This window comes from Prinia subflava, chromosome 5 (assembly GCF_021018805.1).
Source record: "Prinia subflava isolate CZ2003 ecotype Zambia chromosome 5, Cam_Psub_1.2, whole genome shotgun sequence".
NCBI classification, from domain to species: domain Eukaryota; kingdom Metazoa; phylum Chordata; class Aves; order Passeriformes; family Cisticolidae; genus Prinia; species Prinia subflava.
Genome location: NC_086251.1, coordinates 26,258,859 through 26,283,152, shown reverse-complemented (window position 1 = coordinate 26,283,152; position 24,294 = coordinate 26,258,859). Strand labels below are relative to the sequence as shown.

General features: G+C 40.3%; 1 protein-coding gene across 1 annotated transcript in view; it reads left to right on the top strand.

Moving 5' to 3' along the window:
- Positions 1-2,517: 2,517 nt before the first annotated feature.
- The window catches only part of LTK (leukocyte receptor tyrosine kinase), a 96,320-nt gene continuing 74,543 nt past the window's right edge, over positions 2,518-24,294 (top strand). The window contains exon 1 of the mRNA XM_063398556.1: positions 2,518-2,662. Within this exon, the coding sequence (XP_063254626.1) occupies positions 2,620-2,662 (43 nt within the window). The 5' untranslated portion in view covers positions 2,518-2,619. The remainder of the gene's footprint in view (positions 2,663-24,294) is intronic.

Genomic DNA, 24,294 nt, shown 5'->3' with positions numbered 1-24,294 from the left:
TGACAACTCCTTTCTTCTTCTGACTAGACCTTTATTGCTGAAGCTCTGCTTGCTTAGCAGCTAAGTGCCTCATCTCCCTTCAGTTCTAAGGCATTTCCTGGTAGCATGGTGGGAACTTGTCTTGCAGCTCTATTCCAAAAGTTTTTGAGATGGGTTGGATTTCTGTGTTGTGTTTGCAATAGCGGATGCCCTCAGACAAATGTAAGGACAGCATAAGCATGTCTGGTTCCCTCTCCTGGGCCCCAGTAGGTTGTTCCTGTGCTGCTGAGCCAAAGATGGTATCATTATTGAAGACCAGTGGGTTTTTCAGTTGCTAGTGTCCAGATTCTGGCAGTGCTCTAGTGCAGAAGTGCCCAATTTAAAAGCTTGTAATTGTCCCAGTTGCTTCCAGACTGGCAGCTCAGCTCTCTGATGATGCAGCATTGTCCACTGCTCCTAATTACTTCTACAGAGGTTCTGTCTGCATTAGTTGTGTTGCTGCCATCCTTTTGTTGTTGTTGGGCTTTTTCCCTTTCTGTGCATGCTCTTGTATCACTTGCACACTGTTGGTGAGTGGCACTTTCTTGTAATTCCTATCCCACTTCCAAACGCTGGGTATTGTTATGACTTCTATTGTTTCCATACTCTATATTATATAATCTTCTTGTGTTTTTCATTCTGAAACATTTGTTTTTCTATGTCCTGCCCTTTATGTATAAAATCTTTTATTCCCTAAAATAACAGTTTTTGTCTGGTCAGGGTGAATCCTTTTCTTGACAGATGTGGATTATCTTGTTGAGGATTAATTATGGACCTTCCAGTAGACCAAGGTCTACTTTGCTTTGCCAGGACTCAACCTCTCACAAGTGTCTAATGAGGCAGCTGGTCAGAGATTAGTCACCTCATCTTCTTCTTTTGCCCTCTGCTTAAAAGCATCACATGCATCTGTCTCTTTCTTATAGAGTGCCTCACATTTCTGTAATGAGCCTCAGAATGCATCTGACTTTGCCAAACTAAATGAAAATCAGTTCCATAACCATGGAAAACACAAACTTCCTTAAAACTGAGTATTAACAGAAACAGTGTCTGCTGCTGCTACCAGCTCCTTGAAGGTACAGATTGTTTACATTTCTCTTCATGGGAGGGTTCAGATAAGCATGGAAATTTCCTGAGATGCTTCTACTCTTTACCAATTGGGAGTAAAAAATTACCTGCTTTGCAATCCCAGAGCCTCAGCCAAGATATTTATTTATGAAGAGATGGAAAGCTGGCAGCTTTTTTTCTTTCTATTTATTTATTTATTTATTTTATTTTTGGTCTTGGTGCATTACTTTGCTTGGGAGACAGTTTATATAAATTTAACTAGTAAGCAACTAAAAATGTCTGTCCTTATTGCTACCATACTTTTGTAGTTGAGGTGGCCATAGAGGAAAACCTCAGAATATTTACTTCCAAATCATTCAGGTTGTGTTAAAAAATACACCTCTTTAAATCTGCTAAAAGTAGCAATGTGTTGCTGAACTAAAAACAATTTTGTAGATCCAAATAAATGATTAAGATACAAAAATAAAGACTACTCCTGAGTGCTGCATAGATATTGGTGGAAGACTCAGAGAAAGTGAAGTAAAATAATTAAATTTTTAGTCTATTCTATGAACCACAATTAAATATGGAATGCAGGCTTTCTGGCTTTAATTCATGTCAGCTCCAAATCTCTCCAGTTCTTATATTTTGAATTGTATTTTATTCAAGACTCGTGTTACTACCTGTTAAATTCACAACAGCCACAATAAATTATGCTAATTTAGATTAAAGCACCCCTAATTCAGAGTAAGAGTATCCACCTGGAGAATTAGTCATAAAGAATGCAATCTGATTATTCTAAAATTGATATTCTTTTTTATAAACTCCCCATAAAAGAAAGACACACCTGCAAAGAAATCGAAGGTGAACTAGCGCAATTGAAATGCTGATGGTTCAGAAGAAAAAGGAGTTTAAAGTTAAGTGTTTAAGGAGCGAATGCCCAAGCTCGCAGGTGGAGGACTTACACTTTGCTGTGCTGCAGGTCCTAGCTGTGTGTCTCCAGCAGAGGCTCAGGAGTTAAGTGGTTGTGAGTGATGCTAAGGGAAGAAAGGTGGGAATCTAGGTTGTGTAAATAGGTCCAATTTCTCTTTCAGGGCAGTCAGCAAAAACACTTCCAGGCCGTGGGGATCCTCTCTATCATCTCAAATATGAGCTAAGTTTAGTCCAGGGGATGTGTGAGTCTCGTGTGTGTCATTGGGACAGCTGCAAGGGAAGACTGAGAGAAGGGAACAACCCAGTAAGATCATGAATTCATCTTGTCCTAGCGAATACTAATGCCTGAAAATTTATAGGAGGATGTGTTCATGTCTGAAGCAACTGCCTTGTGAATTTGCTGATCGTGCAGGAGCGGTATGCAAAACGGGAGGAGGAGGCAAGGGAGGGAGGGTGGCTCTAGGACCCATACGAGCCTTCCCGAGCAGGAGGTGGGAATTTTCCTCCAAGGCAGCAGGAGCCCGAGCCTGGTCTCAGAGCTCCAGCGGAGCCCGCAGGAAGAGCCTGGCACGTCCCCTCCGCAGCCGCGCACCCGGGTGGGACCAGCCCGCACCCCGCAGAGCCATGAACCGGCTACCACAGCTGGTCCTGTGGGTCACCGCAGTGGGTAAGGAACTTATTTCTCTTCCGTTTCATCTCCTTATTTTGCAAAGTCCTTCTTCTACCTAGTGGCTCAGACTTATTTCATTGCCCCTTCCCTTTTACCTTTAAAACCAGAAAAGCACTATTTTCAGAACAGTAGGGGGAAAAGGGGGGGTGGGGATTGAAAGTACTGGCATGAAACATATGTAAAGTGGGTGACATGCAGGAAAATAAATCTTGGTTGTAAGTAAATTTTGTTCACTGAAATGAATAGCAAATCTGTAGTTTTAGAAAAACTGCTGCTGTCGAGGCTCTGGAGCTGGATGCAGGCAGTCACTGTACAAGGGTTTGGCATGAAACTAACAGCTACACCCCGGGACCTTTCTGCTTCTCTGGCTGCTGGATTGTTTCTTTGGGGTCATTTTGGAGAGGGGGGTAAGAGTAATGCTCCAAGAGTAGTGAAGGTTGCCTACCGTAAAAGGTGTAGTTTGGAGAGGATGCTTTGTCCAAGCAGGGAGATGAGGGACACAGATAGAGAAGAGTAAGTATTGGGACTGTGAAAAATGGACTTAAGAACTCCCACCCAGAAAGTGGTTCTCAGGCTGAGTTTTGAAAGGAATCTTGGTGCTGTTCTGTTTGTCACAGTCAGCTTTGGTTCTGAAGTAGAGCAAAAGAAAAGAAGTCACAGTCTCTCACAGAGAAGAAGAGAGATGTGAGGAGGGAAGCTGCAGGAATAGGAGAGAAGTTGGGCAGTGGCAGCATGCATGCAACCAGTGATGGGAGGAAAAGGTAGGAGTGGGACACATTTGCTATATGTGCACAGTGGCAAGCAAATTTGTTATGAATATGAGAGGAAAAAAGCCTCTATCAGGACAGGCTGAACTTCTCATACAGCTGCAGTTACAATAGTACCCCCAGTGTAGAGACACTTTGTATTTCTCAGTGTAACAGATCATGTAATCTGAAATCTTTCCAGGCAGGGAAGGAGGAAAGGCAAACGTGATCTTGGGTGCTACAGCCAGCTCTTGCTAGCACAGTGAATGTCCTCTCTCTGGCTAAATGATGAACTTGTGTATATTTACTTTTCTGTAAAGACACACTGGAACATCAGTTTCTAAGCAGGTTTTATAATTTTGTTCATTTACAATTGTATGCCAAGGGATAGCACAGAGTTTTTGATTTCAGGCTTTTTCTGCCCTTCTATTTCTATTGGGAGGAAGGGGGTTGTTTTACTCTTGAAGAGTCCCAGGACAAGTGTATCTCATGCAAGCAGAGCTGTATGTCCTTAAAGCCCCAGCTTTCATGGCATGTGGTCCCATCAGGAATTGCTAAGTATCTTTGCAGTGCTTTTGGTGGAGTGGCTTCCAACATGCAAGTAAGGTTAATGTAAGGAATAATAATTATATTTGCTGTCTATCCAAGTCTGTGATATGAAGCGTGTCGGTATTAGGAAAGAGATTTTTAAAAGGGTGTGTTTCGGAGAGAGTAAGAAAAGAGCTAAAAGAAAATAAATGTACATTTTACAATCTCTGTCCAATCTTCTGCCAAAAATAATCTCAATCACTGGGGGAGACTTTAATGCATGAGCATTTAACTATGTAGCTGCCATCACAACTTTCACCTGGGAATTGCATGCTCACTATGGGGGCTATTGTTGTCAGCTCCCAGACTCTACAGTCAATTAGTTTAAAAACCACTTGTATTTCCACTGTACAACTTTTACTGGAGCATATTCTTGGAGTGGCTTTACATTTCCTTCTTTACTTGGAAAGCCCAAGGTCTAAGTGGTGAAGGAATTTGCAGGCTGCCTTCTCTCTATTTTATTTTCCTGGCTGGCACACATGTTTCTAATGATCTCTATCATGAAAGGATGATTTCAGAGTTCCCATCCACTGACAATGGAAACACTGGAGGATGTAGAAATTCCTCTTGGTGCAAAATCTAAGGAACTGTGGGAAAATTAAGTAAGTTGTGGAGAATGACAGTACAAAAAACCTTCAGAAAAAGAACCACAAATCAAAGGTAACAAAACCAGGAAGGGACTCGGTCCACAGGTATGCATTGTTCAGTGTCAAAGCAACTCCACAGCCTTTTGGAGGCTGAGGTTGCACACTAGTGTCAGGTCTCAGGAGTTGATTAGGAGGAAGGCAAAAAAGCCACCAGACGAAAGTCTGGGAGAACTTTCTTCTTATTTTAAGCACCGGTATTTCTTTGAGCCTTCATATTGGATTCTTTTCTTTTGATTACTTGAGCTTGGTAAGAGGTGGGTAGGTCAGACCTTTTCTCTTCTGTGAGAAACCAAGCTGTGCTTGGCTGGATGTCATACTCTTGCCTTTGAATGTGGAGAGCCAACTATCTGCAAAATTACAGCACAGCATACATCCTGAGCAAACCTCAAACACCTTTCCAAATGTGTGGTCATGTTGATGTCATTGCTCAGAGTTTAGCTACTGAGTATAACCACAGTCCATGGGATAATATTAGTAGAGGCACTTGGTCAGAATTTCTTTACAGTCCATTCCAACTCTTGCAGTGCAGGCGTCACAGAATAGGGTAACTTATGTTTCATTTCAGCCTGTTAAATAGTTATGGTTTGGGGTTTTGTTGAATTCTTTCTAAGGCAGAGAAGCATAGGAAGGTTGATGGCAGGTTTAGGAGTAAGACAGCCAATTTTTTCTTTGTTTGTGGAATGGTTATCAGCATGGCAATGATGAATGCCCTATTCCTGGATGCTTGCATTTGTCTAACAGTTTTCAGAAGCCCCAAACATTTTATTTCTCTCCCTGAATTTATCTCCTTCTCAGGACTGAGTTGGCCTTTTTTGTAGAAGGAGTATAAACTGGATTAAGTTTAGTCAGTCCACTGTCCAGAAAGATAAAGGAGTACCTTATTTTGTTGTAAGCCAACATAAAATAAACCAGTGCATCTATTTCACTTAGACAAACCTTTAGTGCTTTGTGTATCCCTTTGTTGGAGGAGAGCATGTCAAACGTGGAAGGGATGAGACCCTGTGTTCTCTTTTGTCTTTTCATTGAAGAACTTCTCTCTTATTTTCTTCTTCTTGTGTCTCTGTTCAGTTAAAGTAGCACACAGGTACAGTAGTAATTTCACTTAAATGGTTCCAACCAGAAGAACATTGAATGATCATTGAAATTTGTCCTAGGAGTTGTATCCACAGTCTTTTATTGAGTAAATGACAGCATGTCTCCATATGCTGTGCCTAGTCTGAATACCCAATTCAAGGCACTGTGGCTGTCAGTGAAAGTCAAATATTGGGTGGATGACTTGAAATGAAAACAAAACAGTTCTTCTTAAGTAATAGGCATTACAAAGTTGAGTACTCTTTGAAATGCAATGGAAAAGGGTATGATAAATTTATGGGAATTGCACAGTAGAGGGAACGCATGCAGACAAACACCAGGGATTTCTAAACTGCAACAGGAGGGAGGACTACGTTGGCAGGGGTAGAAATCAGATAGTGAGCCATGTGTACTGCTGCTTTAGAGCTGAAGTCAGTGTCTTATGAGCAGCCATAGAAGAAATCCATCTTTCTATTCATGCTACATTTATGCACAGTTTCGAATTAGTCCATAAGACCAAAGATAGAGAAAAGGATGCCTTGCTCCAGTGAAATTTCAAAAGTATTCCTCTCTTACTTCCTGGACTCCCAAAAGGATCCACAGGAGGGTCCCTGTCTTCAGCCTGCTTGTATGTGTGAAGGAGTGCATTCTGGCTGTGCTGGTGTGTAGAAGTGTATCTGTGATGTCTGTGACAAGAGTGGAGAGAAATTTTCATTTTGAATGGATTTTAGTGAAAACTGCTGATGTGTGATGCTAAAATGCTTCATAAAGTGGTCTAGGCTTTGAGCTGGTACATTCAGTCATTTGTTTTGTGTGTGCACCAGTTAGTTCGTACTGAGACATTCAAATAAATCCATGTTGGTTTTTTTTTAATTTCAAACTTGCTTAGAAAAGCTTTGCATTCAGAAATCTGAAATATTTATTTTAAAAGCATAAGACATGATTTAATATCAAATGTTTAGTTTTGACATGAACTGTTCTAGTCCAGCACTCCCTGAAGTGTGTTGATCTTTGTAATTTTATAAAACTTTTGATCCAGAAGACTTTTAGGTTGCCTTGTGACAGGTTTTTTGTTTGTTTTGATTTTTTAAAAATTTCTTTGGGCTTGCCAACAACTTGGAAAATCCTGTATTAAAACTGCCTGGTTATTTTCTAACACCACATTCCAGTTTGTACTTAGATTTGTGCATGCAGGTGGTTTTCCTTAGGCTGATGCTCATTACTCTATGTGCAGACAGTGACTGGTACTCTTTGTAGCTTGGTATTGGATCAAATTCCTCAGAAATAAAAGAAACAAAAATAACTTTTGCAAACCTTTAGTAAAAGCAGGGAAAAAAAGCAGCTTCTGAGAGGAGAGGCAGGTGAGCTCCTTCCAGAAATAAATTGAGAAGAGGGAACCCACTGGGTTCATAGTTAACATAAAATGATGGATGTCTATGGGAATACAGTTACAGCCATGCAACATCTTGCCTTCTGTATCTGGAGACTTTTATCTGAGACTCCTACGAGTAAGCACGATTCCTATATTGAATCCTTAAATCAGAGGAGGAAAATAATGACATTAATTATGTTAATTAATTGGATCAGGCTTATAGTCTTTTCCTGCCTCTCAGCATCAGTCCTTCCTCTTACAATTCCTTTTCCTCCCATTCCATTATAATTGCTCCTCTGCTTCTCTCCTCTACTGGCATGTAACAAACCCAGTGCTTTGATGTAGCCTGCTAACTGCATGCACAAAGACGAAACCCATGGCAGGTAGGAGAGCAGGCCAGCTTGGAAAACGGGTGAATTGTAGTCTTTGGTGAGAGGTGACTTGTAGCTGACAGATGTGCTCTGAGTGCGTAGGGAGAGTAGCTCCCTTATGACAGTGGTGACAGATCACATTGATGTGCTGTGTGTTGCAGGAGGAGCATAGAGCCTTTGTTTCAGGTTGTGACTAGTTCAGCACCAGTAGGTTATGGAGGGGAGTGCCTGGGGAAGGTCAGGGTTTTGTGCTGCATGAGCAGGAGGGAAGTTGAGGTGTAGAACCTTTACAATTCAGCAAATTCAGCAGTGTCAGGACCTCTCTGTACCTCTGAAGTGCTCAAAGGATTACAGCTTCCAGACAATGGCAGGGTGTCACTGCAGCATTCTGCTTCCCTCAGGTGTGCTGCTCCTAGGAGCTTTCCTCAGGGTGGTGTAACCTCCACGTCGGGGCTGCTCCCAGTTCTGTCATACCCACACAACTGGACCCATAAGGAGAAATGGAAACAGAGGGAAATGACATTAAAGGAAATAGAGGTGGCATTCCAGTGTTCCTCATCTAGAAAAAGCAATTCTGCAGTATGTACTGAGTGAATGAAGAGCTCAGAATTTCACAAATATCAGTGGGATGTTCAGTCACAGGCTGAGTGTTATCTTTTTAGGAGAATTTCAGGTTGGTTTTCTATATGCTCTCCTTAACACAAAGCTGGCTGTAAAAACCTGAAACTTTACACAATTCTCCACTTGGTGGTGAAAAACCTTTTAAGGTTTCCAGCTGGCTTTACATTTATTTTAGGCACTTTGACTATATGATTGTTGTAGATCCCTTCCAACTGAACAGTTCTATTCTCTGTGAAGGTATAAACATCCCAGACATTGACACTGATTGAATTTAAAAACCTATTGTGCAGCAGCCTCATCAGAGTTAGTCAAGAATGAGAGGGAAATATAAAATTATAATACAGAATTATGGAATTAAATGCTGAAGTCTTTTCAAAAAGCACAGATTTATTCTTGCAATTCAGATGAACTTTTGCCCTGTCTAATGGGAGAACCATGTCTTTTAATAAGACATCACAGATTTTCAGCTAATTGGTATCTGAAATCCCATAAGCTTTGGCTTATCAGCCAAGAATGATACATTTATTCATGTATTACAGTTGCTCAGTTAGGTTTTTTTTCCCCAGTTTGTAGCACAGCATGTGTTTGAGGGCATAAGCAGCCAAACTTTCTGGAGTTAGAGCATCCACACCTCTCCTCTGTGTCTATGTTTGTGGTGATACATATTTATATATTGAAAGTATAGGAGTGAGGGGTTGCTAGTCATAAAATACACTGCAACACAGGAGTGATAAAGTAACTGAGAGTGACAGTAGTAAGCGACATGGAAGGACGTGATGGTGCTCTGTTGCAGAATTAAGTACAGGAGGTGAGAAATATCTATTCCTACATTGTTCTGGTGAAGAGATTTTGTGCTATTCAGGATCCAAAACCCCAAACTGCAAGTTTTTTCCTGCCTTGATGCAGGACTGACCATCACATTGGAACTTCAGTGAGAATGGAACCAGACAGATTACTGGTTCAGAGTCACACTTTCACACCAGAGGTTCTCTTGGGAGCACCAGCTTCCCTGCAGTGATGCAGGGCTGTTTTGAGAAGCTCTGCAGCTGTGACCAAATATTTTTCTATATGTTGAGGGTGAGCTCTGCTCATGTGCTTTCCCTTGTAGCTCTCCCTTACAATATCTGCTCCGCTTTCCTGACCTTAGGGAGGCAGGAGGAAATTGTAGGGATAGACAGAGAGGATAGGAGGTGGCCAGGGCTGGCTGGTGAAGCAGGATGGAGGAATTCTGTTCCAATGGAGATGAGGAGTCCAGCCAGTGTGGTTTTGGATTACCAAAAGAAGGGTTAGCAGCTGTGATCCTGAACTCAGACAACCTCAGGCAAAGCTGAATTCACTCTGGAACAGAACTGAAAAAATGGCTTTTCTTCACTGGATAATTCATTTGGTGGTTTTGCAGACCAATGTGCCTTGACTAATATTTTAGACAATGTAAGGAGCATGGATGATTATGCTGAGACACTTATAATACCTTGGATGTCTTGATTTTTTAAAAATTTTCTGTTTCTGTTGTTATATTTAACTGTAGTTTAAATTTTCCAAGTATTTGCTGTTTATATTTTTTTCCCTTCCAAGCTCTGAGTGATTAAAGACTTATTTATTACTTTGACTTCAGCAAATACAGCAAAGCATGACTGCTTCAAATTTCCATGGTTTTTAACATGTTTTTAGAGTTTTCTCTGTGGCATTTTACTGTGCTGGAGTTCAGATCTCTTTACATGAGTAACACTTTTAAAGTATGTAGTTCACAACGGGAGCATTTTGTGTGTTTATAGTCACTGCAGGAACCCAAATAGTATTTAAGACCTCTGAAGGAAGATTTCTTTAACCCCATGAAGGCAAACAGTTCAGCCTAGAGCTTAGTGAGACACTGGACTTTATGAATCTTTTAAGCCCTGATAGCACAGTCTTCACTATCACTACTTTTTTTTCAACTTTCCTGAAGTCCCACATGCCTCCTGGCTGTTCAAGTTCTATCAGGTTCTTAGAAGAATTAAAACTTCCCAGAGTTTGACATTGTGTTTGTCAGTCTGCTGCAGTCCTAGAGACAAAAGTCAGTAAAATTTGCAAAAAATAAACTTGTGAATTAATTATAAGAAGAACCAAGTGCATAAACCAAGCTAGGTTTCATTTAGCTGTGTTAAAATGTCTTGTGTTCCAGCTACTCAGAGGGATAGAAAACTGGGATATGTAGGCAGATAGCTCTTTTCACATCATTTAGGGCTGAGCACAAGCATTTAGCTTCCCTTCCAAATGCTGTTTTCATTTTTTGTTTGCTAAATTTTGGTCATGGCATAGGTTTTTTATTTCTTATCTTCATATTTTGATTCCCACAACATTTTTTTCCTCTCTTGTGTGCCTTCCTGCATATATATATATATGTGTGTGTGTGAAAATCAACGTTTTCCACATATTTCTCCTTTTATTGTCTTCCCGCAGTCGATGCAGTTATCCAAAACTGTACACTACTCAGGGGTTACTTGTGATTTTATGTCATATTTTAATTACCTATTTTATATAGAGATTACCATTTTTCAGGGATTTGTGCTGCATGTGATTGCACAGGTTATCAGCTTTGGGAAATCTAGCCAATAGTAATTTTTCAATTACGTTTCAAAAGAAATTACAATCACTTTTGTACAATGTATATATAGAGTAGGCTGGAGAAGTTACTTTATTACTGGTAGGAATTGCTTTGTGGCTGCAAAACAAGGATTGATAAGAAGCAACATCCCAATTAATATTCTTATTGATATTCTTCCACCGAGAAAGGAGAGGGGTAACTTATATCAAGTTGTTGTCATTTAATCCCACCCAGCAAAAATGCCCATGCAGCCATTCACTCACTCCCCCACCAGTCAGAGTAGGGGGAGAATCAGAAGGGTGAAAGTCAGAAAACTCATGAGTTGGGATTGACAGGGGAAGCAGAAGCCATGCACACAAAACAAAACAAGGAATTTGTGCATTGCTTCCCATAGGCAGACAGGTGCTTACCCATCTCCAGGAGAGCAGGGCCCCATCACATCTAAGGTTTACTTGGGAAGACAAACATCATCACTCCAAATGTCCCCCACTCATTTTTTCTTCCTCCCACTTTATATGCTGAGCATGATGCCATATGGTCTGGAATATCCCTTTGGTCAGCTGGGGTCACCTCTCCCAGCTGTGTCTCCTCCCAACCTCCCATGCACCCCTGTCTCCAGTTCCCTCACCACCGTGGCAGCATGGAAAGCAGAAAAGGCTTCCACTCTGTGTAAGCCCTGCTTAGCAAAAAACCAAAAACATCTCTGTATTATCAACCCCGCATTCAGCACTGATCCAAAACACAGCCCTGTACCAGCTGCTGTGAAGAAAATTAATTGCCCCAGCCAAAACCAGCTCACAAGTACATGCAGAATTTCAGAGATAGAAGTGCTGATTGTTCTGCTGGTTTCTTAGGGCTCTTGAGTCTGAGTGAACATGGAAGTCAACCTCTGGGTGATGTTTAGCTTGTGTCTCCAGCTTGCAAGCCCATCTCAGCCTCTCTGGGCAACCCCCAAGTGGTAGCACGGTCCCATTCAGCTGTGTCTGTCGTACTGCAGAGATGCTTTGAAATTATCTAGGATAAAAGCTAGCTTTCTTGGTTTGTACATCATTATAATGTTTCAGATGTGATGTGGCCTTTACAGCTTGTGTTAGGTACAACTGAGGATATGGTGATTGCTGCACACGGACAAGAAGGGGATCAGTCCCACTGTGGGGTCAAAAGGAAGGCCGGCTGGGGGAGAAGGAATTGTTCTGAGAAATTGTTAGTCTGACGGGGTTTTTTTTCTAAATCTCTCCCAACAGTCATCAAAAAAGTATCTTGTGAAACCAGCCTGTAGGATTAGACCCCTGAATTCAGACTATGTGAATACACCCTGATCCAGCTTAGGGATGCCTGCTTTCCAATCTCTGCAGGGGAGCAAGTGCTCAATGCCACCCTTGTCAGCTCAGTGCCAGTGAGCTGGCAACTGCCTTATGAATTTGTACTACTGTGAAAACACCTACAATTCCATTTTACCAACTAGAAAAATATTTGCTTTAGCTGTCATTTAGTTCTGTTTTTTGACAATTTCTTATTTTTGGAATGTGTTAGATTTTTTGCATACAGTTAACAGAACTTGTAACAGTTTTAGAGGACTGTTTGGGCTGATGGTCTGAATCCTATCATTGACGTCATGGTGCTGACGAATAAGAGATAAACCACGATGATGTGCAGTTTTCAAATCTCTCCTTTAGCCCTTCAGACAAAATAGTCTGTTTTCAACTTTGACCCATACCTGTTAAGAGGAGCTACTCTTAAGCATTTATGGACAGGATTAAATCTGTTCTGAAGGTAGGGAGTGGGGGTTTACATTTATGATCTTAAAGGAAGACAGTAAAAAAAGTTTTGAGCATGGGCTTAAATTTTATGCACAGAATGTTTCATACTCTCTAGCATACACAGAAGTGCTCCTGTGAGCTTTTAAAGAAACATCAGCTACATATAAGAGTATTTTTCACCATGTCTCTTCATTGTTTGTGACATAAATACATGAAGGGGTAAGAAATAAAACTGGCCAAAGCAATTTTGCATAGCATTTCTGAGATTTGCAATGGGAAAAAATATAGCAAGCACCTTTTTCCTGGTTTTGTAAATTCTCCAAGCTCAGGTTTCACAGATAGGGTTAAAAATCATCAAATTAAACATATTTATGAGCCATCTGGTTTCTGAGTCTTTCCAGTTTGTGTTTGCTATCCTGGGTAACTATTAAGTCATTTTTGTTGCTGTAATTTTCATGTCATTACATGGCTCCAGAAACTGCATGTTTAAGAAAAACACTGTAGAGAACTGAATTCAGGGTAGAATTACAAGCACTGGCAGCACTGGAGACATTTGTCATTCTTTCAATCAATCTAACATACTACTTAAAGTAGATGTACAAAATAAATCAATTTTTTCTTTTAACATGTATTTATGTTAGGCAATGCAATCTTCCAGCTCTCTTTGCCTACCTTTCTTACAATATGGTAAGGAGAGTCAGATTTCCTAGGGTTAGTTTTCAGCCACAAGTTTTCCCTATGATTTGAGGAAGACTCCTTAGCCTTGGTGCCATAATCCTTGTCCTAATTTACCTATTTTCTCTCCCTTATTCAGATGGGGTGAGATATAAAACAGTATATGTTCTAGTTCCTTCAAATAGATCCAGTGCACAGAATGACAGATTTTTTTTGCCTTTTTATGGTAAAATATAAAAAAGGAAAATTCTATAACTCTATTTCAGTGGAAAATTGCTGTGAAAAAGAATTACTCTTTCACATGGAATGTTGTGTTACCGATTACGTTTTCTAACAACATTGGTAAAGGACACAAAAGTTTTCCTTGAAGCTGTACATTTGTATTACTCTTCCATAAAGTATCCCTATCTGCTCCTGAGAAGGCACAACACTGCTGCATGGATGTACAATTCCCTCTTTTCTCTCTGGGGACCTGATTGCTGTTCTTCTTGCCAGCTTGGTCACTTGTGACACTGAGTCAATTTTCAGAGTATAGTTTCATCTTAGGAAGAAAGAGACAAGATACCTGTAATTTCTGGTGTTTGTTTTCTAGGTGCAACCAAATGCTGGTGCTATTTGACGGAAGTGCATTTTGCAAATGCTACTAGAATACACTAACCAGTTTCTCTTTCTCACTCTGCCTTATCATTTTGACAGAGTTGTGTTCTGTTATCAACTTTCCAAAGTCAAATTCAGTTTTATGGGGTCTGGAACCTTTCTGGCTATTTTGTGTGCTATGCAAAGCCATTCCCAGTTCCTTGCACTTTATCATCCCTGCTGCCTGTCTTGCTCTTTTGCAGGTGTCTTGGTAACTCTAACACACAGTGGACAGGAGTACCTGGCATGCTGAGCTCAGTGAAAGATGCACTGGCGTCTTTAGGTCTTGTAAGAAGTACACAGCTTATTTATCTCCTTTTCCTACTTGCACCTGGCATGAGCTTTAAAAGAATGCAAAACAATCACCTCATGACTCTATGCTTTTACTCTCAAAGCCCAGATGCATAAAGAGAAAGGAATAAGTATATGCAAAAAATAAAGCACACATTACTCTGGCTATGTGTGCTTTGGAGCCAGGAGTTACTTACAGGAGCAGAAGATGTTAGCCATGATGCAGGGAAGACATTTGAAATCTTGGCTGACAAACTGTTTAATACACTGCTTAAACTTGTGCTCAGTTTCACACTACCTTCTTAGCCTCCTCCAAGTGTTTGTTTGACTGCTTTTCTCTTCTGGATTCCAGCTGGCATTGAGAGGCTCAGCTGTTAGGAAGCACATTTGGGAGTCTCAGCTGGCACTGGCAGACTCCACACACTGCTGGAGTACTTGCTGGCAAAGCTGCCGTCCCTACCTTGGAAGCTGGTAACAATCTATAGCTGGGGCTGTGAGGAAGATGTCTGGAAGGTGTTTGACTCCAGAGCTGCAAGGCTGTGCTGGGGAGATAATAGGAGGGGAGGGTGTTTGTCCACCTTCACCGGTGCAGTAACTGCACTTCCTTCAGACACAGAAGCCTGGGCACGGCACTGTGTGCCCTCAGCATGCTGATGTGCAGATACAGAAGTGTCTGTGATTGTCTTCAAAGCCAGCTGCAGCCAGCATGCTGCAGCCTGCTCCTTCACAGGGTTGTACCGATGAGGCCTGCCTTAGTAGTGTCCTGGCAACAGAGCTGGCTTCGCATCATCCCTGAGAGCAACTTCAAAAGCTAGTGTCCTCTGAGTGTAGAGGATAGTGCAGTAGGTATTCAGTGTCCCAACAAAAACTACTTCTACCCAGGCATCCAATAATATTGAGAAATAGGAGGATACAGTAACACATTCTGACTTGCATTTTTCAGATGTGGTTATGACACTGTGGCAGGTTTTTTTAACACAAGATGAAATTACTTCCTGTGTGGGGGAACACAGGTAGATATTGATGCATACATTTCTTTGCCTGCATGCATTTGACTTATTTAAGTATGAATGTTGTTAATGTAAATCTATAACTGAGTCACTGTTACAATTATTGTAAATTCTATTGAATTGTTTGCTTCATAATTGTCAAATCAGTTAATGATTAAGTGTTGATAAACCTTTCTATATTCTTATCTTTTGTGTTTATATCTTTGATTCTGATTTGATTTTCCTTTTTTTTGTTTCCCTCATTTAGAAAGTAATAGCGCGAAACTTGCCACTGAACTCTGTTAAAGTTACAAATTCATATGAAAACTTGCTTTTTGCCAAAATATTCAACTCTGATTTTTTAAATAGCACAAACCTCTTATTTGCTACAGAAGGCAATGCAAATAGAATCATAGAATTATTTGGATTGGAGAATACCTTTCAGTCCAGCTGTTATCCAGCACTGCTAAGTCCACCGCTAAACCATATCCCCAAGCGCCAAATCTACACAGCTTTTGAACATTTTCAGAGATGGTGATTTCATCACTCTCCTGGGCAGCCTGTTCCAGTGCCCACCCACCCTTTTTTTCTAAGGAAAAGAAACTTTTCCTAATGTCCAACCTAAACTTCCCCTGGCACAACTTGAGGACATTTTTTCTCATCCTGTCACTTGTTATCTGTCAGAAGAGGCCAACCTCCACCTGACTAGGATCTCTTTCCAGGTAGTTGTAGACAGAGATAAGGTCTTCCCTCAGCCTCCTCCAGGCTAAAACCCCAGCTCCCTCGGCCTCTCCTTCTAAGACTTGTGCTCCAGAGCCTTCCCCAGCTCCACTGTCCTTCTCTGGACATGCACATCAATGGTTTTTTTATAGTGAGGTGCTTCAACATGTGCCTCCAAAAGAATATACTATCTACTATTCCCTGTGCAGTTCCCTCAGAGTGCATATGTTGTGCTCTGTCACACCTTTTCTTTACTGCAAATAAAGTGAGGTTCCTCTCTGCTAGCAAAGAAGCAGTAGTTTTTATTCACCAGCTATCTGGCTGTTGTGGCAACTGAGATTCTTGGAAGTTCCTGAGACATTTCTGATACTTACAGTGTCATTTGCAACTTCCTCACCCAGAGATGTTGAGGCTTTTTCAGGGGAAGCTGGTAGAGAAAGGGTTTTAAAATGTGTGATTCTGTGAGAGATCTGGAAGAAGTTTGTTGAACCCTTTCTCCTCTGTTGGGATGATATCCAGTTGAGTACCAAGGGGGCAATGAGAACACTTGACAAACATACATAGAAAAAACCAGTGCTACTCAAATATGTATTTGGTCTTTTCCTGTGGATGACAATTACAGCTAGAATTTCAGGCTGTTTAGAACTGAAAAGGTAAAATTATATGCCAGATGAGTAGTCTAGGTGTGGTCTAAATGTACACAAACTGATAGGTGTGCTGCTTTTGGTGGGCATGACAAGTCAGGAAACCCATCCTTGGTCTGGTAGTGCCTTTTTGGATACCATAAGAGTTCACTGAAAATGTAGGAATTGTGTGGAATTAAAGAGCCTTACAGGCAGTGTCTATGTTAACTGTTATAAACTACATGGCACTGTGAGTAAAGAACTTAAGTCTTTTATTAAGGACTCCGTGTTGATATAGTGCACTGGGGGCAGATTAGCTTTAGGACTTGTGATTCAGGCTTTTAGTGAGGATGAACAGAGAAGAAAACTGCACAAACTCTTGACCTCACGTTGTTTGTTTCCCTCGTTGTGCTGGCTAGTGTCCTGGGAGCAAACAATGAAGGTAGTCTGCAGTTCTTATGTTGTTCATTTGAGGACTGAAGAATAGAAATCTCATTTTTCTCTCTTGTGTGGACAGGTCTGGACTAACCCTTTGCCAGTGTAGAAACTGTAGCCCCAGGCCAGCAGTAGTTATACACTGATCTTTAGGGACCCTCTACTGGAACACGTAATATCTTTCATATTCTCTGATAAAAGCCTGGCTAAAGCTGAAAGGAGCTGATGATCTCCTACCATTTCCTCCTCTACCATCTCCAGAGACTGAGTGCTCTTCTCTTGATTCCAAAAGGACTTAGTGCATCACAAGGTAAGTGGTGGTGAAAGAGGTCTGGCCTCCAGCAGCCACGGTGTTTCATGGATTCACTCTAATAGAAGACAGTTTTATTTTCTCTTGCCCAAACCTAAGAGCTTGATATGAGATATCCAGAGAATTCAATATTTATGTGTTCTGTTTGTATCCAATGGTTTTTATGTGCTTGTTTCTCATGCAAATAAGCACTTTCCAGATATATCCAGAAATGCATCCAATTATGTTTCCTTACTGCCTGTAAATTAAATAGCTCAGGACTGTCCCCAATCATATTCTTTCAGGCACTACTTTTTTCATTAGTGTTTAATCAAATTACCCATGGTCTGAAAGGAAGTCAGAATTTTTTCCAAGCATCTTTGTCTCTTTGCAGACATCCATTCTGGTTTCTCTTGTCTCAATATTCTTGCACTGATTTCTCACTGGGGCAGTGATTTTTTTTTTGTGACATTCTCATCTTCATCATGAAACTTGAGATAGACTGAAACATCTCTAAAAGCAATGAATGACAGAGACCCCCTTGTCTTAAAAAGGAGGAGATTGCTGCTGGTGTGCTATCAACCTTTTGGATTTCCTACTACTCAATCCCTTCCATGAAACCATCTGAATGTAAGAACTGGAGGATATCTTCAAAGCAGTTCATGGGTGCTAAAAGTATCAGAATGACCACAATATTGCTGGTTGTGCCAGCCTATTGAGTAATTCATAAAGTTGTCAAACCCTGAAGCTCACCCTTGCAGTAATGACAGTAATCTCAGGATCTCTTCCTTGGCAGGATAGATGTTCCAAATTTCACTGTTTCTGCTTTAGGACTGATTCTGAAGGAGTCCATTAACGGAAAGAGGGAGCTCATTACGTTCAAGGACTTTGTGTCAGAAATAAAATAAAAGCCTTTATAGGAAATATTCCCACTTAGCTGCTTTCCAGTCAGAAGTGTGATATTGTAGCCCAAAGACTTCATCTCTAAACCACACCTTACTCTCTTGGAAGCCAAAAATAAAATAAAATGAAATGTAAACATAAGTAAGGATCCTTTTAGTCCAAGTCATTCTTTACAGCACAACTGTCTATCTTCAGTTTTGTATGTTTCATACTGTTTTGTATGTTCTGAGAGCAGTGGAAGCATCTGACTTATCATCTCCATTGCCTTTTACATTTCTTTACTAGGGGAAAAAAATGATAAAACTGAAATGTAGGTGATTGCTTTTCTGTTTCCAAAATCAGTTTCCTACCAAAAACAGAGTGGTACAATTCACACATCTTGGTTATGTTGTTTTAGGCTATGAGCAAAAGCTGTCTTATTTTTTCAACACAAGGGTGATTTTTTTGGATTAAAAAATAAAGTTCAGGTCTTGGCACAAATTATAGAAGTGTCTTTAAAAATAAGGAAGCAGTTTGCCAAAAAGCAATAAGGTAATCACAGTCATCCCTGACTTTTAGTCCTTTCCGGAAGTTCTGAATTCCAGGGCTGTCCCACCCACTTGAATTCTGTTACACAAAGTTCATTGCTCACAACAGTAATTCCAATAGCAGTTTGAAAAAAATTCTACACCTCTTTCATTGTATTGGCCGTGAGTAAAGATATTCATACTGGAGAGTCGTCATTCAGATGGTAAATTCTTTGCATGGTATGAATGAGCTTAGTCCTATCATTTTCCAAGAGAGAACTGTACAGATCTTAGGGACTGCCCAGACTCACCTTCCTCAGAAGGCTTGGCTCTCATGCTACTTTGAAGCAGTGGCTAATGAAACCACCACTCTTTTTAATGTTCAGCATACTATCAGGGCTCCATGCTTATTAAACTGTCTCACTATTAAGAAAACTGTTTATACTGGTGCTGAGATCCACTTTAGCATCCCCATCTGTCTGCACAGATTGATTTCCTGATGACTACTCCAAGTCTTACCTTTTTTTCTCCAGGTCCCTGCTAGCTCACAGTTTTTCTTTCTAACAGAGTTTTCACCAACCTCATATATATTACACCCTGAAAAGTGGCTTTCTAGCCATGCCTCTGTGGCCTGTCAGGCCTCTCATTGGCAGAGGACACCTAACCCATTTTTGTGCTTCTTGTCCTGTTGCTGTTGAGGAGGGCCTTCTTGGTCTCTCATGTCCTTCCTGGACATATTCTTCCTTCTGTCTGAGACCTTTCCTTTAATTTTTGAGCTCCTTGGACTGGAAGTGGTGTCTGCCTGACTCAGGACTGTGGTTTTTTTCAGCTGTGCCTGCACTGCTGAGTCTGAGGTTATCTGTAACATGGTGTTCCTGTAGTTGCCTCCTTTTGCCACTGATTTTGGTAGCTGTGCAGGGACCTGCTCCTCTGCATTCAGTGCACTTGTGTCCAAGGCCACAGCAGCATGGCCTTGGGCAGCTCTCCTACCCTGGCACTTCTCTTTTTTGCACTCCCCTCAGCTCATCTTTTTGCCCTCTGGGCTGTAAGACACCATGACCCCGTGGAGCTGTCAAAACACTTTGGATGCACTGATTTCTGCTCTCTGCTTCTGGAAGTGTGTATTGTGATGATACATAACTGCCAACTAGTTGTTCATCCTCATCTTCATATCTTTTTTTGCCTTATGGTCATTGCTTTCTGGTGTTTTTAGTTATGTGTTGTCTTTCAAGTATCTTTTTCTAGTTCTCCCTTGCAGTTAAATCTGTTGCACTTAAGATTAATGTAACATTGTCTGTAATTTATGCATGGTACTTTTTTCATTAGTTGTGCTAGACTGTGCAAAATATTCCTCCAGTTTCTTAATTATAATTCATGTGAACATACCCACTTCTAAAAGAGTGGCTGAAGTAGCAGGCCATGGTGCTAAGATAATTTCTGTCATTCTTACTTTGCCAGGTGTTGGGTTGGGATTTAAAAAATTGTGAACTGTCTTCCTGTTTGACAGGTATATTATTTGCATGTCTTACATTGTTTCATTTGCACCTCCAATTAAATACATGTTTTTATGTACAAATAAAATTGGAAAAATAGTAATTCTTATTGAACTTCAAACAGCTCCTCTCATTCTTCTGTCATCCTATCTTTACATCCTTCTTCTCAATTCACATATTTGGTTTAGCCATAGCCTACCTTGCAGTGTTCCTTCAGAAATCAACAAATGTCTGATACATGGAGTTTTTATTCTGACTGTGTTCTGATTTTCAGCTTATGCACATGTGGTTAACATTTTCTTCTTTATGTCTCTTTGTTAATTGTCATGACTGGATTTTGTGATACTGGTTTGTCTCCTCCTTGACACGATTTCTGTCCACTTCTCTCCATTCAATAAGCACAAATGTCCTAGTTGGTTAGGGGTCAGTGCAGATTAAGTGGAAACACTTTTCACTGCAGTTAGCCTAGTCACAGTTGAGTGGACATTATGTGAGCTCTTTTTCTTCCACATTTGCTAATTCCTTTTGCTGGGGACTGTGCCAGTGCTGATAAAACTCTGCATTTCCCTGGGCTGCTTGTAGAAATCTTTTTTTAACTTCAAATTACTCCCTAGAGATCCATTTCCTTGTAAACCATTCTTTTTATGCCATGTGACTGCTGGACAAGGTCTGGTCCTTCATCTATATCTTTTATCTTCTGGATTATTCTTCAAAGTTACTAGTTGATGCCAAAGTTCTTCACAGCATAATATAAACATCCTCTCCCTTTTCGACGTCCTGACTCCTTTCTGTGGGGGAGGAGAATACAAGGAATAAGAGAATAGGAGGTGACCCTGAAGAACTTACAGGAGACATCAAAGGATGAGCAGGATTAAAAGTTGTTCTGCCCTCTTTTTACAGATGGTAGTCTGGGCACTACTGGGAAAAAAAACCAGGTAATGAGGAGTGTTGGGGAATTTAGTCTGGGGTCTTGATCATGAAGAATGCAAGGGATACTGATAGAAGATTCAGTTTTTAATCTTTTACTTTCCCACAACCTAGTTTAGCTACTGAAGGGCTGTTTCAGCCATCAGTCTTTTACTGTCGTGTCAGAGGTTCTCAACACACATCAAGGGGTTCGCAGTGAATGTGTGACAAATTGATTCACCGCATGCAGCTGACCAGAGAGGTCCCTTGGGCCAGCTTGAGCCATTCTGAAGTGAGTAGTTTAAACTAGTCCTCTCTGTGAACTAGCTTAGAGTTAACACCCAAGTACTAGGTGCCTGAAGTTATAAATCCCACTCTTATATATTTGGTGGACAGTTTATGGTAAGACATAGTTTAATCTCTTACCCATATTCTTGTGCATCCTACCTTTTAACAACTTATGCCTATGAAAGCTAAATTTTGGCATGGAGCAGTTGGAACCTCTCCTTCTGGAAAGGAATTTGGCAGATACTGAGAGGAGGCTTGTGGCAGTGCTTCCATATTTTCCTGGCGGTATTGCAGAGAAATTATAGAGGATGGAATCTTCCGTGCTGCTCCACATAGCTGCTGCCAGGGTACTGGTGGTAGGCATACTGCTAGATGAAGTTTAGCAAAAAAATCCTGTATTCAAAGTCTCATATAAAAATGTAATTTGAGAAATATGGTGCTTTCTGACAAAGGAAAACCACAAGACTACAAGCTCTTATACAGCTGCAAAAATCTGATACATTAACTGGAAAGTTAAGCTAAAAGTTGAAATACTTCTGTTGTAAGGGAATAGTAGGAGGAAGCAAGTTACTGGGGAAAATATATGGGCACTAGTTGGAAATTAGTTGTTTGTAAGGCTATATGAGCAGCATTTCCCTGGTATTAGAATCAATTGCACACCTATTAGTAACCTGTGTCTGGCAGAGTACAAATAAGAGTACATAAATATCAGTGATCTGATCAAATTGTTTCTAATATAATGAGAAAGAATTCTCTTAGAAAAATAGGAAACAGAACATGCAAAATTTGTATGCTTCTGAAACTTGGTGTCCATGAACAGGGTTGGAAGGTGCCTGTCGAAGGACATCAGTTTATTATTTGTTTCTATTACATGAAAGCTTTTGAATATCACTGTGGAAGGCAGGAGCTTGCTACCTTAGCACTTCCTGGTCTGTTCCCTGGAGACCTATCATGTTCTTTAATATTTGTACCAGACAGTGGATCATAAAGAATGCAATACCAACAAGTGAACTAATAAATGCTGTTAAAAAGAAAAATCACGAAGTAATCAAGAATGTGTTTTCATATAGGTTCAGCCCAAAAGATTTCAGAAGTAATTTCTTTGCCATTTTGGAAAGCTGGTGGAGTATGTCCCTAAAATCACCAACTGCAGATGTGGTTTTAAATTGGTGGGTTTGTTGCATCTTTAGGGAATGGGAAGACCGCAAGGAGTTTAGGATCTGTAGGAAATGTTCATGTGGACAACACCATTATAGTCTCCAAAGATTAAGATGGGTTTAAAACAATTTTTTATTCCATGAAACATTGTGGTTTTATCTGTATTTCTATGGTTAATTAGTCAAACATAATACAATATTCCCATTATTTTCTTCAAGATTGTGATCAGGATCTGGCATATCATTTGGCTCCCCTTTCACCCTTTTTAAAATGTCAAGCAAATATTCCCTTTCTTTGCATACTGAGATGCTTTCAACATTTTGAGACTTTCCACAATGAGTGTTATGGCAGGAGCACCCCCAGTCAGTTTGTTAAGAACTTTTGAGTTCAAGCTCTGGATTTTTAACCTGTTTATTCCTGAGGAAGTAGTGTTCTTACATTCTAATTACGGCATTTATGTACTGTGGCTTTTTATCCCCTCATAAATACAGAACTTTCTGTTAATGGAGCAATTTGTCTTTTCAGCATGATTATTGAGAATTTTATTATTTCTGTTTAGTAAATATTCATGTCTTTACTCCCTCTTGTTGTCTGTGCTACCTAGTACCAAGTGCTACCAAGACAAGTGCATTCAAATCTCCCAGATCTGAGGCAACAGTGATGTTGCATAGCCTGTCTGGTTCATCTCTTCTCTAATAGAACCTTTCCTTCCTGTGCAGGTTCATCATTTCACAGCAGCTTCCCTTAGGGAAGGTTCTGGAAAGGTGTGTACCCAGGAGCTAATTACAGCGACTGATACACCAGTTGCTGGTTCACTGGATATCTGTTAATAATTCGATACTTCTAACCTTGTTGAATGACCTCAGATTCTCTTTCTCCTCTGTATTAGAGAACATGTATTCACTTCTTTTATTTCTCTACTGTGGTTATTTTATTGCTCGTCCATATCCTTGTGGTTATCTGATATATATCAGTGTCATATGAGAATAAAAGCATCAACCATGACTTCTTAAAATCAGTCAAGGAGGTTTTGTGCATGCATCAGCAAAGGAAAGGGTGAAGGGTTTAGAAAAAATGCTAGTAGATTTGTCAGATGGCACTTACAGCTGTTGTATATGTCATCACTTGGATATTGGAATTGTGTCAGTCACTAAAATGCATCAAAACACAAAGTGTCTGATCACTACAAACTGCAACTCAGAAATGAATGTTAATTCTTCACTGGAAAGAGGATGAATGTTGAATTCCGTGCTGCAACATGCCACCAAAAAAGCTTGAAAGTGACAAGGAATGGTTAGACAGAATCTGCTATGCTTTGTGGCAGAATATTGCAAAATACACAGTTTACCTGGAAGTAGGTGAATCAGCAGTAGGACCTTAAATGGAAAAGACAACAATATAGAACATGTCAACACCTGAGCATATTCATTTTTAGGTTACCATAATCAAAATTACATAAAAAGAAATTCTGGTAGCACAACAAAGCTTTGATGTGCCTGATGAAAGGACAAACTAAGTAAAGTTTTTATTATTTTTCACAAAACCTGTGGAATTGGGGTAATTTTGAAATTAATAGAAAGCATTGAATGGTACATAGAGTATTAACTGCTGACTTCATGAGGATAGATTCATTAACATTGACAATTACAAAATAGATTTGTGACCAGACTGAGGAAAGAAAAACTTAGAGACTAAGTGATATCTGTTTGTTTATGGGTAGAGATCACTAAACAGTCAAAGCCTGTTACATACACTGTAACAGCACCGACTTTCAGAAAACAAGCACAGTGTTGCAAGAGTACTTGCTGAGAACAGAGATCACAGGTTATCTTAGAATCATGCTTGAAAACGGACAAGGTACTTCATAATGGAAGGGTTAATATGAATTTGGAGTTTGGGGTTGATTAGGCTGATATCTAGTTCCAGGAGCATCATGCAATGAGGAGTGCCCCACTCT